This window comes from Anarrhichthys ocellatus, unplaced genomic scaffold, assembly GCF_004355925.1.
Source record: "Anarrhichthys ocellatus isolate YVR2014 unplaced genomic scaffold, GSC_Weel_1.0 scaffold763, whole genome shotgun sequence".
In the NCBI taxonomy this organism is placed as follows: domain Eukaryota; kingdom Metazoa; phylum Chordata; class Actinopteri; order Perciformes; family Anarhichadidae; genus Anarrhichthys; species Anarrhichthys ocellatus.
In genome coordinates this window covers 1-11551 of record NW_022280737.1, presented here as the reverse complement: position 1 = coordinate 11551, position 11551 = coordinate 1, and the positions used below count along the sequence as shown (strand labels likewise).

The following is an 11551-nucleotide window of genomic DNA, read 5'->3' as shown; positions in this document are numbered from 1 at the left end:
AGACAGAGAGACAGACAGAGAGAGAGACAGAGAGACAGACACAGACAGAGAGAGAGACAGAGAGACAGACACAGAGAGAGAGAGAGAGAGAGAGACAGACAGAGAGACACAGAGAGAGAGAGAGACATACAGAGAGACACAGAGAGAGAGAGAGAGAGAGAGAGAGACAGACAGAGAGACACAGAGAGAGAGAGAGACATACAGAGAGACACAGAGAGACACAGAGAGAGAGAGAGAGAGAGAGAGAGAGAGAGAGAGAGAGACATACAGACAGACAGAGAGACACAGAGAGAGAGAGACAGATAGACAGACAGACATGTAGTGTCACTGGTTCATCTTTGTCTGACAATAATAATAATTCAAGATAAACTAGAATATTAATATACATTAATAATAAAATACAATAACTGATACTCAATCAGAAATATAGATACAGTGCAGTAAGAAATTGTACTTACACATTCCAAATGTAACATGTAAAACAGTTACCTGATGAAGTGCGTGTGTCCAGCGGCCGGTTTCGCTGAGCTCAGCGTCCTCATGTGTTCGGTTCTGTAGCTGAGCTGCACACATGTGGACAGCTTAGAGGACAGGAAGCGCAGCGGGAAGAGGCTGAAGATCCTGAGGAGCAAATATGAGGATGAGGATAATGAGGATGGAGATAATGAGGATTAAAGTGTCGCTGCCTCTCAGCGTCTGGATCAGAGTGATCCTCCTTCAACACTGACAGAACTGAGACAACACCAATCTATTGACAGAATACTTAATTAATCTCTAGAAGAAACATGTATATATCTTATAGAGAGAATGAAACATAAACATGTATATTTATGTTGTTGTCTGTCTGGTCTCCTCCCTGCTCACCGGGCGTTACTGAGCCAGGTCCAGATGGAGAGCAGCCAGCTGAGGAGCATGCAGAGCGGCACCGAGGCCTGTTTCAGCAGCTCCACGAGGATGCTCGCCTCTCGGCCGTCAGACTGCCAGTGAGTCGACTTCAGAGGACCGTCATCGTACCGGTCCAGGAAGAACAGAGGAGCACTGCCGGCCACCGACTGGAACATCTGGACCAGAGGAGGAGGAGGAGGAGGAGGAGGAGGAGGATACACTTGACTCCCTGTTCACATGGACTTGTAACTTGACCTTCCACACATGTACTTTACTCTGTACGTCCTCTGGAAACATGTCGCTTCAGATTTTTTATAATGTACATAACACAAGATGAAAAGCAGTAAAATTCATGCTGCATTGTTATTTTTTTTCTGCATTGTGAGAGAAACAAACAACAGAGACTTGCATCCTACGAACTCTGTAAGATTTGATCAAAGAGAAGCAGCTGCTCTTCTGTCTCTACCTGTCTCAGCTCAGACGGTGGATCCGTTTTGGGGTCAGGAACTCCGTTCTCGACGGGGTGAAGCTGTGAGAACATCACCTTCTTCTGCTCGTAGTGGACGAAGATCACCTTCTCCTCCTCCTCCTGCTCCTCCTGCTCTTCTTCATCACCTCCCTCAACCTTCTTTTTCATTTCCCGCTGAATTACTTTTCCATCTGGCCAAGACAAAGATGATTCACTGTAAACTCCTGATAGTTTACTTTACTTCCTTCAACAAAAAGTCCTGCTGAAGTTTATTAAATACTCGACACAGATAAGAAACTTATTAACTCTAAATTAAATAAATTAAAGTGATAGAAACTATGAATCAATGGTCAATACTTTTCACCCCAAAACCAGCAAATTATTAACAGTTGAATTGATTCTTGTCAAGTTGCAAAGAGACGTGAACTGAAACTAAAGATGAGAACTTAATGTAATGTCTCCTACATATACATATACATATATATATATATATATATATATATATATATATATACATATATATATATATATATATATACATATATATATATATATATATACTTCCTATCAGGGAGCTCCAGTCCTGCTGTATAAACCCAGCGGACCTCAGTCTGAGGGTCTTACTCTGGTCCCGGCGGAGGACCTGGCAGGTGAAGCCCGTCTTGCCCAACTCGCGGTTGATCTGGAGCCAGCGCTCCTGGGGGAAGATGGTGCTGAGGTCTCTGAGGAAGCTCTCCATGCCCTCCTGACCGTCTTTGGGTAAACTCCAGGAGCCCAGCACCGACAGCTCCCCCCCACTCTGAGCCTTCATCTGGGGGAAGAAGAGGGAGGAGGAGGAAGGACCAATAAAGACTTTTAACTTTGGTACCTTAACGAAGAAGTGTGCCTCATTTCAGTTCACGTACAAATTGAGCAAGAATTATGTCCACTGCTCATCTTTGTTTGGATAAAAGAGGAGCAGCCGGTTAGAAATCTGGTATTAATGTGTTGCAGATTTCATCCAGAAGAGTCCTTAAGAAATCTGAAAACACCTTGAAAACAGCTATTAATCTTTTCAGAAAAACAGATGTTTGGCTCTGTGACTGAAATGTCATATGACTACATGAGAGGTTCAATCTGAGCCTGATCCAGACCTGAGGGGACACAGAGGTGTGTGCGGTGCTGTACTGACCTGCTGGACGTACTGTTTGACCTGTCCCGGGATGAACGGGTAGTGGATGACCGCCAGCACCACGGCTGAGTCATGGCCGGAGATCCAGCGGCCGACCAGCAGGCCGCTGTCCGCCCGGTTACAGCACTGCGGGAAGAAGACCTTCAGCACCATGACGTCACCGAAGCTCAGCGTTCAGCCTGCAGCAGCTCTGAGGATCTGAGGAGGAAAAACAAGCAGCTCTGGTTACACAGAGTGGGGAACAGCTGGTGCAAATCTATATTTCTATTATTATTATTATAGAAAACAACAATGTGTTCGTCCATCTCTCAACCATTTCTGATTTATTAACCCTGCATGTGTCTTGAAACCCATTTGTATCTTTAAAACACACAAATATGTAGTTTTTCTTTTAAAGGGTTCAGCAATAACTCCAAGAAGTTTACAGGAAAGAAAAGAAAAGTGAGAATTGAAGCTCCAACCTGAAGCTGGTGTGAAGCAGATCTAAAGAGCAACGGCTTGATAGCGTCCCGAACATTTAGTAAAAGTAAAATTCACGTCTTTTGAGATCAAATGTGATATTTTTGACAGAAATTGGGATCATTTAAATAAAACGAGACGTTAAACAAACAAACAAAACAAACTTGACTGTTTAAATAACTGAAAATGAGAACATGGTCTGAGAGACCTTTAAGCTAATTTCCTCCAGAACTTACTAAAGTACAATTTTGAGCCACTTTTATTTTACTTGAGTATTTTCTTGTGTTTTATATTTCTACTCCTCAGAATCTCAGAGAGAAATGTATTACATTTAACTGCACTATATTTATTTGATAACTGTAGTTACTCCTCTGATTCAGATGAATAATACAAAATATACTAAACAAATACATTATGATTTATTATTATGGGTATAAACAAGTACACTAGAATAAGCCTCACATTTACCAGCTTCAACATTACAGTAATGTACGTATAATGTAATTATTATTATCCAATAATAAAATATTCTTTTATATTATTGTATTTTTACTTTAAGTATATTTTGATGCTAGTGTGACGACCCTCTCTGCCTGTTCGTTTGGCTGCCTTCCTTGCAGGTGTGGAGGTGGGTGTGGCAGAGGGTCGTCAGGCAGAGTGGAAGCACCTGAGCACTCAGTATAAAAACCCTCTGGATTCTCAGTTGGTCTCTCGCTCCTTCCTGAGACACCCACTTTGGTTGCGGTTATGGTTTGTTTTTACACTATACAACACTGCACATACACTTTACACGCACCCACTCACTTACACTGCTGAAATGACTGACTTCACATGTCACTGTTAGTTTATGTTTGTCTTTTATATTACTTTAAACTTAATAAATAATTAATGAACTGTTTCATTGAATGCGTCTCCCTTTTTTGTCATGGCCGTTCGGCCCGGTTTGTGACACTAGTACTTTTGTATTTGAGCTAAATTTTGAATGCAGTACTTTTACGTGTAGCAGAGTACTTCTACACTGTGGTATTGTTACCACTGAGTACTTCTTCCACAACTGACCACATTTCAGATCCACAACAAAACATCAAGAATACATAAAAACGAACTGTAATAACAAGTATTATAAGTTATGTATAATAATACCCGATGTAGTGTATCTTTGTTATGTATTAAAGATATTCCTGTTATTAAAGACGTGCGATGGGAGGACACACATCAAAGGAATGAAACGGAAACAAACGGCACGAGGCGGTTGACCTACTTTTTATGACCTTGACATATTGAATGTCTCGCGTGTTGTTGTGGCAACAGATAGAGCTCGAGGCAGCTATTGATGTGTGACGTCAGTGGCTTTAGATTTAGCGCAAAACAAATGTGTTAAATTACAAATAAAATGTTTCTGTTCATTTAAAAAGGGACAAAGCACATTAATTAAAATTGAGACCACTTGAGTCCATCGTGTTAATGTGTCAGATTTAGCCATAAAGGCTACCTTTCATCTGCAATAAGATGCATTTAAATATAAAAAATTATGACACTACATCATCTCGCGGAGAGGTATGACGTCAGCTGTGTAATGACAGTGTGGACACCAGATACGTGTGTAATAAATATACATTATTTACCTTCTTTAACACCGATAGAAGCTTTCACCCTCCATTTGTAACGTCGAGTAGAGTTTAGTTAAGTCGCCATATTGTTTGTTGACAGTCCTTTGCATAAAATGCTCCGGTGAGAAACACAACGTTCATGTGTGTTCCGGTTATCGTCGTACATCCGGTCGAGTTGTATTTAAAAACTAACGATGTAAAATAAGAAACTCCAGTTGGACTATTACCAAATAAATTACGAAAGTTTGTTTATTTTAACATCATACATTTCTTTTGTCGACTCTCTCAAATGTGTTTTGGATCGCTTCAGTTTGGTCATTTTGGTTTTTAGTGTTCACCGGAAGTTGTATTTAATCTTTCACAATAAAATAGACTTCTGTAGCAACAATTTAGGTGAACAAAATATTCAACAAATATGAACACATGGTAACAGAAGTCTGGGGACAGTTTAAGTGGTTTACAGCAGGTTTACTGATGAATTGATATACAAAAATAAAAATATCAACTCTTACAATAAACGTATACATTTTGTGGACCAAAATGTTCTGGCCATAATTTTTGTATTTGTTTACCCCGACCACTACAGTTAATTAGTTGATTCCAATTCTAATATTCATGTTTTGCATTTGACCTTTAAAGCAGTTTAACTGTACATCAGTGACAATATGGAGTGATATTCTACGTGTGAAAGGAGTCCTACACTAAGCCTGTAAGTCAAAAGAAATGTTTTCTGTCTAATGAAAGATTAGAAAAGTCAAAATCCTTTAGTCCGACTACTTAGTTGTCATTAATACATTAAATTGATTATGATCAAAATCGGAATAATCAGTAAGCATTAGAACAAGGAAATTGATTGAAAAATCATCTACAATACTACTACTGCTACTAGTACTACTACTACTAATAGTAATAATATACTTGTTACTCACCACTAAATGCTCAGTGTGTGTGTGCTGCTCTCAGAGAATGAGGAGTTGGCCCAACTGTAAAGAGATTTATCTCTCCTGCAGTGACACAGCAAGAAAAGAGCGGGATGACCTTACAACAGGCTAAAAATAACAAACAATATTATTGACAGATTATAAACTTCATATGAAAGCCCATTTCCGCCAGCCAAAAAATAAAAAGGTAACTAACAATAAAAAAAAAAAAATCCACCCCCCGAAAAAAAGAAAAGATTTACATTTTTTTTGCTGGCGGAAAAAAAGGAGAAAAAAACAGATTATTATTTTTTAATCTTTTTAAAAAATTTTATTATTTTTTTAATTATTATTATTATTTTTTTAAATATTTTTTTATTTCATGGATATTTGTTTACAGATGCGAAGTTCTTGTTAATTATATATAAAATATAGTAATTTGAATAAAAAACTCCACCACTCGGTAGTGTAGTTCTAGCGCGATGCCTTCTGGGTAATCAGGAAGTAAACACAAACACGTTGAGAGAGAGCATGGAGCGTTCAGAGCAGAACCAAACCTCAGGCAGCAAAAGAGACAAGGTGGATGTTTTACGGGACTTCCGGGAGTCTTTCTTCGCAATGAGTCAGCTGGTTTCGTTCCCCTGGACCGTGAGTACCACCGGGTGATAACACAGCGTCTCTGTGTGAACATCACACCGGACTTCATTCACAAAAGATGTTGTGTGTCAGAATATCATTCGTATTATTCCACAGATCAGCGGACTCTCCTGTGGGATTTGTCTCCACTGTGTTCTGGATTTTTGAATATTTTATTGTACATTTATTTGCAAAATAGAATATGAACATAACAAGCGATGCAGACTTGTTGATTTGTGTAAAATGTCTATTTAATAAAGGTCGATTTTATTTAAATTCAGTGGTTTTATTTGTCACGAAAACAAACGTGAAATGCAGGATGTAAAGAAAAATAGTGTGATATATTAAGAATATATATATATATGTTAAAAGATCACAATTGATTAATATATGTGTATATTCTATATCAGTCTTTATTGATGTTCTGTTAAATAGTAAATAAAGGAAGAATGCTGATAGTAGAGTTATTATTATTGTTGTATTATTTAAGTCAATATCTGATAATAAAAGGTGAGATTACACCCATAATTCTGAGAAAAAACATTCACATTTCTGACTTTCTATGAATAAGTATTTGAGCAAATTCACCTCATTAAAGGCTTAAAACAGCTTCATAGTTTCTAACTGACCATTTCTACATTTCAGTTTTTAGGAAAAGATCTCGAATCCAACAAATCGTCAGATCTGATTTCAGACATCCTGAAACAGGTCAGTCAGCCGGCACACAATGATGTCATGATTTCATGATCATAAAACATTTATCAATAATATAATCAACAATGAATCTTTTGTGTTTTTGACAGACGTGTCTTCACTCTCTGTGCCGGAAGTTTCCACCTTCAGTCAGATACAGGAAGCTGTTCCTCTCCGAGCTCATCAGACAGGTCTGTCTGTCTGTCTGTCTGTCTCTCTGTCTGTCTGTCTGTCTGTCTGTCTGTCTGTCTCTCTGTATGTCTGTCTCTGTCTGTCTGGCTCTCTGTCTCTTAAATAACTCATTAGTCAGTTAGTTATGGTGACAACTAACAATTACTTTTCATGATTTTGTTTTGATAATGTAAAAAATGTTTACACCATATACGCCTCTGGTAGAGACCTGTCAATCACCGTCATTTTCCCATAGACTTCTATACAACCAGAGGAGTCGCCCCCTGGTGGACACTAGAGAGAATGCAGCTTTAACACATGAGATATTCCACTCTTAGAGTTAGAGTAACGTGTCGTGTCCTTACAGCAGGAGGCCGCGGGCTGCGATCCGCTGGACGAGCTATACGACGCTCTGGCTGAAGTGGTCGGTGCTGAAGACTCGACCGAGTGCTACAAGAGCTACATTCTGGTACCGAACCTGCTGCACCGTTCACCGGCTCACAGCCGGGATCCTCGTGGTGCCGATGACTAAACACACACGGATGTATTTACCTCAGAGAGGACTTCCATCAGGCTTCATAGTCAGCTTTCATATTTCATAAGATAAATGAGTATCAACACTTCTGTCCGTCATCGGGGATCCAAAATGTCAGAAAAATCCTTTCGAAATGTAAAAAAACCACGCAATAATATTTTTAAAGCCTTTATCTCGAAATCATGTCATCAAATAAGTAAATTATTTAGTTTCCCCAAGATCTGGTTCATTAAATCACACCTGATTTCAGCATTCAAGGTCTCGACTGTCGGAGGAGATTCATAACTGAACAGTAACTCCAGCCATGAATTTGTGATGTTGCGTTCGTTCTTGGCTCCCGTAGGAATACCGTCTCCCCTGACATTCACTCCCCGAAATATGTAGAATAGATGTTGACCCCTTATGATGCCGCTGGCTTAGAGCCTCATGTGGGTCCTTCTGGTTGTTCCAAAGTCGAGGCTGAAAACTAAAAGCTGACCGTGTTTTTGCCATCAGGACCCCTCAGCTTTGGAACGACCCACCTGAGGAGAGAAAACTTTTAAATCACTTCTTAAAACACATTTTTACAGACTGGCTTTGATGTGATGTCGACGCTTTATTGCTTTATTTTATTATTGATATTATTTTCTCTCATATCGATTGTTTTGCTTGTTATTAATATTAACATTATTATTATTGACATGTGGGTGTTGTTTCTCGCCCTGCAGCCCAGCGGTGAAGCGGTCAGCCTGCTGGAAAACGTCGCTCTGATCTCAGACGGGACCACCGGCCTGGTGACGTGGGACGCCGCTCTGTACCTGGCCGAGTGGGCTCTGGACCACCGGCAGAACTTCACCGGCAGGTATCCTAAAACTCCTAAAAACCACCACGAGAAGAACGACGCCGATGAGAGAAAAAGTTCGTTTATGACCGGTTCCCTCAACTCTCTTTTTAAAATCCGTCCCCTCTGCGCCCTCCGGTCTGCAGGACGGTTCTGGAGCTGGGCAGTGGCGTGGGTTTGACCGGCATCACCATCTGTCGCTCCTGCGGCCCGAACAGATATGTCTTCAGCGACTGTCACCCCAGAGTCCTGCAGAAGCTGAGACACAACGTCCGGCTGAACGGTCTGACCGAGCGGACGGTCGGCGTGGAGGAGCTGGACTGGACCTCAGCATCGGAGGAGCAGATCGCTCAGATCGGGGCCGACACCGTCATCGCTGCAGGTCAGAGTCCAGATGATCCGTTCTGAAGGATTGATATCAGAGATGAAAACACTGAGACGGAACCAAAAGAATCTAAAACGCTTCATAGAGTTTGGTCACAAAGTAATCTGATCCATCGTTAACATAAACATATTGATCTATTCAGCTTTAACAGAAGTCTCACAATTTAGAAGCTTAAACAAGTGAATCATTTGCTTTTTCAAGAAATTTTCATTTAGTGTTGATTCTGTCTCCCCCTGTGGACTAAAGTGGTAGTGTTTCTGATCACCAGACTTTAAAAAACCTCATTTTACTGCAGCAGGGTCTGACAGTCTGCCCCTCTCAGTCCTGGTTCTGGTTCTCTTGTGCCTCCCTTCCCTCCAGCGGGTCCAGCAATACGTCCTGGGTCTCCAGCAGCGTGGCGTCATATAGGATCAGGACTAAACTAAGACTGTTAAAAGTTCCTCACAGTAGAAACTTCACTATTCTTTGAAGCCTCCCGCCTCGTTCAGATGCAGATGTTTCCTCCCTCCTGTACAGATGTGGTGTATGACCCAGATGTTGTAGAGCGTCTGGTGGAGCTGCTCTCTAAGGTCCTAAGGTGTTCGTCTCCGGAGGTCTTCATCTGCTCCACCATCAGGAACCAGGAGACATACGGCGGCTTCAAGCAGCAGCTCGGTGAGACAGAACTTACCTCTCTTTATGAATGAGGCTGGTGTGGTTTTATTTATTATTTATACTTATCGACACCTTCTGAATATGTTTTTATTTTGACAGAAAAAGCAGGAATCGTCCATCACGTGATCACAGGAGCCGTGAGTCAGGTGTTTCCTTACAACAGAGTCTTTGCTGTAGAGATGATCAGACTGTTCAGGCGACGCCACCGGAGACAATAAAGATTTTATTTACAAATGTACATCGTATCAAAGTCCTTTTTACACATTTAGGTGCCCTGAAGTAGAAAAAAACACACTGGAATGAAAAGGTTTTTATTCAGGTCCTTGTCATGAGCGTTAGGTAAAAGGTAATAAGGTTGTTATAACTCTTATTTACATTATTATGTGTTAAGACTATATAAGTGTTGATAGCATTATGAACTTGTTTATTGTTAGATAAGACATTTATAAGCACTTATAGAAAACTTGTTAGTTTATATACTTATTAAGAACATTAATAAAAGCTTTGAGTATCTTATTAGTATTATTACACAACTAACTTACCTATTATATCACGTCAAACCTTTATTAAGATGAGTACGTACTTTATTATACATTTATTATCAGTTTTAACACAACTGTTAATAAATGCATCATAAAGGATTTATTAATTCTAATGATTTGTTCTCGCTTTAGATTCCAGTACCTGCATTAAGTCGACTGCTAATAAATGTATAACATAGTATATTTAATGTTAATAAAGAAACAATGAAATAAAAGGTAAGTTAGTTAAACACTAAATGTGTTCGTAAAGCTTTTATAAACAATTATAAAATACTCATAACTTAAGGGCTTATTATTATTTATTTATATGTTAAGCGTTTAAACTGTTAAAACTGTTATTTTCAGTGCTAACAAATACCATATTATATAATACACGTTTATAATGCTTTTATTAACATTGATATGGTTATTAACATATGCTAATAGGAATCTTATAAAGGCTTTATTACCTTTTAACTAACGCTTATTACAAAGACCTTAATATAGAGCGTTACTGTTTGTCAGTGTTTCTGCTGCATTTCGTCTCCAGTGAAACAAAAGAAGCTCTTTCTGTCTTTCATCCCAAATATTCTAACGTGACTCGTCAGCCTTATTGCTGCTAACACAATGTAACAGAATCCCGCTCTGGTGTCCAGTCAGGGAGCCGTGATCAGAGGCAGGACGTTCTGGTCCCAGTTGTCGTCCCAGTTCTGCCCTCTGCTGGTCTGGAGGTTCGTCCTGAACTCTCCCAGTCTGCCGTCTGAACTGGGAAACTCTGAGAGGAGAGACTGGAAACACACAGCTCCTTTAAAAAGCTCTGCTGGATTTCTCACTTTATACTTTAGTTCAGTTTCTTTGATGATCAAACTTACAGGTCGACATGTTTTGGTGACGCAGAACAAAACCAGTAAACTGATGCAACGAGTCGTCTCTTTCTCTCGTCTGACAGCAGGATCTCACAGTAAAGGTCGACTCTTAACGCTTCATTCGTAGTAATACAGCATATTCAATAAATAAGTCATTTTTACGCAACAGAACCTGATACAACCACACCACATAACATCACTACTGTCCCTTTAACTTGTCAGCTCGCTGCAGTGATGTACAGGTCTACTCTAGGACCCAGTGACATCACTGCTGGGTGTGGTTAGAGGTGGAACAGGGAGGTGTTTCCTCTCACCTTGAGCTGCTCAGCGAGCTCCTGAGAGTCTCTGAAGATCAGTCCGTTCTCCTCGTGCTTCACCAGCTCATGTAGACTGAGGAGAAGAGGCATCTTTAACACTCTGTGTGTGTGTGTGTGTGTGTGTGTGTGTGTGTGTGTGTGTGTGTGTGTGTGTGTGTGTGTGTGTGTGTGTGTGTGTGTGTGTGTGCGCGCACACACCAGCTGAAGTGGATGGCACAGACGGGCAGACAGCAGCCAAACATGTCGACCACCTTCATGGGGAGATCCAGACCGCTAGAGGACTTGTGGAGACAAACACCCAGATCTGCTGAACCTGAAACACGCACACACACATATATATATACATATACATATATATACATATATATACATATATACATATACACATATACATATATATATATATATACACATATACATATATATATATATATATACA

The 11551-nt window shown here is 40.0% G+C and overlaps 3 protein-coding genes across 5 annotated transcripts in view; 1 reads left to right on the top strand and 2 right to left on the bottom strand.

Moving 5' to 3' along the window:
- LOC116376977 (phosphatidylinositol N-acetylglucosaminyltransferase subunit Q-like) overlaps positions 1 to 5550 on the bottom strand; it is a 13680-nt gene extending 8130 nt beyond the window's left edge. Inside the window, exons 1-6 of one of the 2 annotated variants that reach the window (XM_031838493.1) lie at positions 5524 to 5550; positions 2526 to 2723; positions 1979 to 2165; positions 1352 to 1545; positions 865 to 1061; positions 490 to 621 (exon numbers count right to left, since the gene is read on the bottom strand). In XM_031838493.1, the coding sequence (XP_031694353.1) occupies positions 490 to 621; positions 865 to 1061; positions 1352 to 1545; positions 1979 to 2165; positions 2526 to 2678 (863 nt within the window). In that variant the 5' untranslated portion in view covers positions 2679 to 2723; positions 5524 to 5550. Of the gene's footprint in view, positions 1 to 489; positions 622 to 864; positions 1062 to 1351; positions 1546 to 1978; positions 2166 to 2525; positions 2724 to 4609; positions 4694 to 5523 lie in introns of those variants that run through there. The other variant, XM_031838492.1, reaches the window with a different exon arrangement.
- A 488-nt stretch (positions 5551 to 6038) lies between these two features.
- LOC116376976 (protein-lysine N-methyltransferase EEF2KMT-like) lies at positions 6039 to 9738 on the top strand. Of its 2 annotated transcripts, none has more exons than XM_031838490.1 (8): positions 6039 to 6162; positions 6796 to 6858; positions 6954 to 7034; positions 7385 to 7483; positions 8257 to 8390; positions 8516 to 8751; positions 9271 to 9408; positions 9508 to 9738. In XM_031838490.1, exons 1-8 carry the CDS (start codon positions 6046 to 6048, stop codon positions 9624 to 9626), a joined length of 987 nt encoding a protein of 328 aa, XP_031694350.1. In that variant the 5' UTR covers positions 6039 to 6045; the 3' UTR covers positions 9627 to 9738. The 2 variants fall into 2 exon arrangements, with proteins under 2 accessions (XP_031694350.1, XP_031694349.1); XM_031838489.1 differs by having other exon boundaries at positions 7382 to 7483.
- On the bottom strand, positions 9160 to 11429 carry LOC116376979 (putative glycosyltransferase ALG1-like; the record flags this gene model as incomplete). Its single annotated transcript, XM_031838494.1, has 3 exons — positions 9160 to 10717; positions 11110 to 11185; positions 11311 to 11429. Coding segments are annotated over 3 exons (327 nt in total), but the record flags the coding sequence as incomplete, so codon positions are not given.
- Between the last annotated feature and the right edge of the window lie 122 nt (positions 11430 to 11551).

Excerpts from the sequence above, each read along its gene's own strand:
- LOC116376976 (XM_031838489.1), top strand. The coding sequence starts at position 6,046 with ATGGAGCGTTCAGAGCAGAACCAAACCTCAGGCAGCAAAAGAGACAAG. Across the intron at positions 8,391-8,515 it reads CGGCAGAACTTCACCGGCAG|GACGGTTCTGGAGCTGGGCA; the intron begins GTATCCTAAAAC and ends TCCGGTCTGCAG. Across the intron at positions 9,409-9,507 it reads CGGCTTCAAGCAGCAGCTCG|AAAAAGCAGGAATCGTCCAT; the intron begins GTGAGACAGAAC and ends TTATTTTGACAG.